At 30.1% G+C, this 4,198-nt stretch overlaps 1 protein-coding gene across 1 annotated transcript; it reads right to left on the bottom strand.

Moving 5' to 3' along the window:
* Nucleotides 1-733: 733 nt before the first annotated feature.
* On the bottom strand, nucleotides 734-2,303 carry LOC149193039 (pathogenesis-related thaumatin-like protein 3.4). The gene is made up of 2 exons (XM_089404771.1): nucleotides 2,132-2,303; nucleotides 734-1,517 (listed from the first exon to the last, which is right to left on the bottom strand). The coding sequence occupies exons 1-2, from the start codon at nucleotides 2,190-2,192 to the stop codon at nucleotides 856-858; spliced, it is 723 nt and encodes a 240-aa protein (XP_089260897.1). The 5' UTR covers nucleotides 2,193-2,303; the 3' UTR covers nucleotides 734-855.
* Between the last annotated feature and the right edge of the window lie 1,895 nt (nucleotides 2,304-4,198).

The following is a 4,198-nucleotide window of genomic DNA, read 5'->3' as shown; positions in this document are numbered from 1 at the left end:
CTTTAATGGACAAATCTAAAAAAAACAGGAGATTGCGGCTCTTGAAAATTGGAATCTCTGACCCAAAAAACAAAAAATACAATACAATTCAACATAAAAAATAAAAAATCAAGCTCCAAAATTTTTTAATATTTCTTTTAATTAAATATTAGTAAAATAATTCTTTAAAATGAGAAACCATATCCTATAAATATATTAAAATTTTTGAACCACATCAAATTTACAAATTTTATTATTATTAAATCTAATATTAATATATTAATATTATTAAATTTATTATCATTAAATCTAATATTAATATTAATGTTATGACATTTATTATCATTAAATCTAATATTAATATTAATAATAATATTATTAAATCTGATATTAATATTAATATATTATAATATTAATATTATTAAATTTAATAATTTACAAATGTGATTATCATTAAATTTAATATTAATATTAATATTAATAATATTATTAAATCTGATATTAGTATTAATATATTATAATATTAATATTATTAAATTTAATAATTTTAAATTAATAATTTGAAAAAAAATTTACATTTATAAAGATTTGATCTAGATCTGAAATTAAACATATCGATGCTGATACCTTGTCAAACTATACCACATTTTTTTTTTGGCAAAGTACAATTTTATCCCGTTCTGCTTAAATTTTATATAAAAATTAAAACCGTGATACACATTTCAAAACATACATTTCCAACGTAATTATATCAAACACAACAGTTTTAAACATCATTTTATTTCTGATATTTTATTTCCCGGCCTATACACCAACGGCCTGGCCTATACACCAACGGCTTTTCTACTGTTTCGGCAAGGTAGGGTTTTGAGGAGGTCAGGCAGTAGAGTAAAGGTGAGCTTCATGGGAGGTGCCAGTGCCGCAGAAGACGACTTTATAGTTAGTGCCTCCCGGGCAAGTGAAGGTGCTGGTCGTGTCGTCTTTTGCATAGCTGTACGCCTGAGGGCATTCCTTCTTGAAGAAACGCGAGTAATCAGAGGGAGGGCAATTTTCCAAAAACGATCCAGTACAGCAATACTGCGGCGTATTGAAAGCAACGCAGGCGCTCTTGCATCCGTCGGTCACCTTCAATTCTGCGGGGCACTTGGAATTTATGTCGCTGCTGCAGATACTTTTTGTGCACTGACCGTTCGACGGTATGATCGACATTGGCAGGTTGAATCCATCGACGAGCGAGACGTCATAGAAGTCCATGTTCTGGAATTGATTCACGGCGATTTCCGCCAGAGTCGCGGGGACACTGCCCGATCCTTGACAGTTTAGCAGACCCCCGCAGTCCCCAGTTTTGCAATTGCCTTTGCCACTGCCGTCGAAGGAACAGCCTGTGCGTCCCCAGAACCTGCCCGTTGTTCCCGCGGGGAATTGAACCGTCCACGACTGCCCTCGCTCCAGCTGTTTCCCTCCAACGTTGGGAATCCCGGCTGCCCAAACAGTGAATGGGCACTCGTTTTGGATCTCGAATGTCGCACATCTTACACCTGTAACGATCACAAATACAGCAATATTCTTACATTAAGAGTGTTGGGTTACATCTTATGTCTAACGAGGGGATTTGGTTTCCATAAGTCTAAAAAAATTGCTCTAGCCCATATTTTATGACTAAATTCAAATTAATATTTTATAACCAAATTCAAATGAAATACAGAAATTTGGTCTCCACAAATCCAACATCTCTAACTATATAACCGAAAATGGAGAGATTTGGTCTCCACAAATCTAACATCTTAAACTATATATATTTAAGAGTTGCTCTAGCGCGCATTTTATGACTAAACTTAAATTAACATTTTATAACCAAACTCAAATGAAATACAGAGGTTTGATCCCCACAAATCCAACATTTCTACTTATAAAATTGTAGGTCCGATAGACCAATTTGATCTTAGTGGACGTTAACTACCATCATCATCATATAACCCAACTCAAATGAAATACAGAAATTTAGTACCCACAGATCCAACATCTCTAACCACATATACCTAAAAACAGCTCTAACACACATTTTATGACGAAACACAAATCAAATGTTCATTAGATCTTGAACCAGCAGAAATTAAATCAGTTGCATCGCATATTTATTTATTGTTATTACCTTGCACGCAAATGTATAACGCTGCCATGAATATAAGCAAAACTCCCAATGCTCTCGCCATTGCTACTGCTGTGATTCGAACTTTCACTCACGAAGAGACAGTACGAGGCAACAAGTAATTGTGAATATTCTCAAGTCTGAGTAATTGTCAATATTCTCAAGTATGAGAAGTAGTAATTGACTATATAGTCTGGATTTAGGGCGGTGCCAGCCGCCCATGCGGACATATTCTGGCTAGCCAATGGCAGCTGTTGACTATGAGAGGGATGTCTTAAACGGTGGCGATTTTTTTTTGGATTTTTTTTTATTGGATTAGTATTCTTTGAGAAAAATGAGATAAGGATGAAATATAGAATGATGGGATGCATTTCTACTGAGAGCGAATATAATGATGAAACCATGCTGTCATGGTCCAAATCTAAAATTCTGTCTGCCAGGACCATTGCTATGAGTCATGACGACTCCCAGGACCACTGACATTAACTTCTGAAAATAAATGCGATCTCCAAGTTGACTTGGACAATGAGTATTTGGAAATAAATGCTTTCACATGATCTGATCGTGAGCGGCGAGCATGGATGGAATTTGACGGGTGAATTGCTTGTGATAAGGTGATTTGTTGGTTAAATATAGTTTAAGGTTTTACAAAATTGTTAATTTTTTTTTTAAATTGTAAAAATGGAATTTGACGGGTGAATTGCTTGTGATAAGGTGATTTGTTGGTTAAATATAGTTTAAGGTTTTAAAAAATTGTTAATTTTTTTTTTAAATTGTAAAAATTGATAAAAGAAAATGTGAAAACCATTAAATTTCACGGATGAATCTGTTTTGAAATTCTAATCATACTCCTAAACAATACAGTGTATATACACGGTGATGCCAAATGAAATTGGAATATGCTACGGTGATGCCAAATGAAATTCGAATATGCTTACACAGAGTTGGAATCTAAAAAGACAAACTCTACTGCGACAGTGTGACTCGTGTTGTTTATGGTAAATTATTAAAAGATTTATAATTAATATGATTTTTCAGTTAAAAGTGTTTCGATTTTGGGTGATTGGCCGAGTGGATGTTTGTACTCTTGATAACTTATTATTAAAGATTTTATTGTTTTGGACTATGGTTGGGTTAAAATGCTCATTTCATGTTAGTTAATGTTTTTATTTCTTAGGTCTAAGAATGTATCCTTACATTTTTTAAATATTTAAGTTAAACTGCATTTCATAGAAAAAAAGTTTATTTATTATTAATTTATAAAGTAAATTCATAAGTAAAAGTAATATATAGTTAATGATAAGAGTGATGTAATCATAATGTTTGCCGAGGGTTTTTAATTTTATAAATAAAAATTAATGGATAAAGTATTTAATCTTAGTTTCTCGTAAATTTTAAATAAGATAAAGGGTCATTTTATATAAACTTAATGGATAAAGTATTAAATAAGATAAATAGTTATTTTATATATATAAAAACTTAATCTTAATTGTAATGGATAAAGTATTTAGGCTTAGTTTCTCATAAATTTTAAATAAAATAAAAGGTTATTATCTATATATAATAATAAAAACATAAACCTTAAATTTTAAATAAAATAAAAACCTATAATACTAATAATAATAATAAAAACATAAACTTTAAACCTAAAATTAATATTTTAAGGTTATTTTTGTTAAAATAATGAAATAGCAAAAAGTTAATTAGAAGGTCTCAAAGTGATTGTGTTGGTATGAAACATCATGTTCATTAATTTAAAGATAACACATTAAAATATTTTAAAAATGATGATGTTTGTTAATTTAGATATATGAGAATGAAGCATTTTGAAAAAAAATCCAACAAATAGACTAGTGCCAATTTATTAAACAATAAAATTAATAAAATAACATAGTGTTACTTAATTTTTATGAAGTAAAATATTTTTTTTTTTTGAAATGTTTATTATTTTTAGGAATGTATAAGCCTTGAATTTAAAAATGTTTTAGGAAATTTAAAAGGTAAAATCTTTAAACTATACAATAATTTTTATAATATTCTAAAATATAAAGTTTTAAATAATATTAGGGA

The sequence above is a fragment of the Pinus tabuliformis genome, chromosome 2_2 (genome assembly GCF_031772625.1).
Source record: "Pinus tabuliformis cultivar Carrire ecotype Pingquan chromosome 2_2, CPIR1, whole genome shotgun sequence".
NCBI classification, from domain to species: domain Eukaryota; kingdom Viridiplantae; phylum Streptophyta; class Pinopsida; order Pinales; family Pinaceae; genus Pinus; species Pinus tabuliformis.
Note: the sequence above shows the minus strand (reverse complement) of the source record. Positions and strands in the feature narration are given on the sequence as shown.

What these genes read in the sequence shown, in the direction of transcription:
- LOC149193039 (XM_089404771.1), bottom strand. Translation starts at nt 2,192, where the DNA reads ATGGCGAGAGCATTGGGAGTTTTGCTTATATTCATGGCAGCGTTATAC. An exon ending in GTTATACATTTGCGTGCAAG is followed by an intron (nt 1,518 to 2,131) that starts GTAATAACAATA and finishes TGATCGTTACAG; the next exon opens with GTGTAAGATGTGCGACATTC.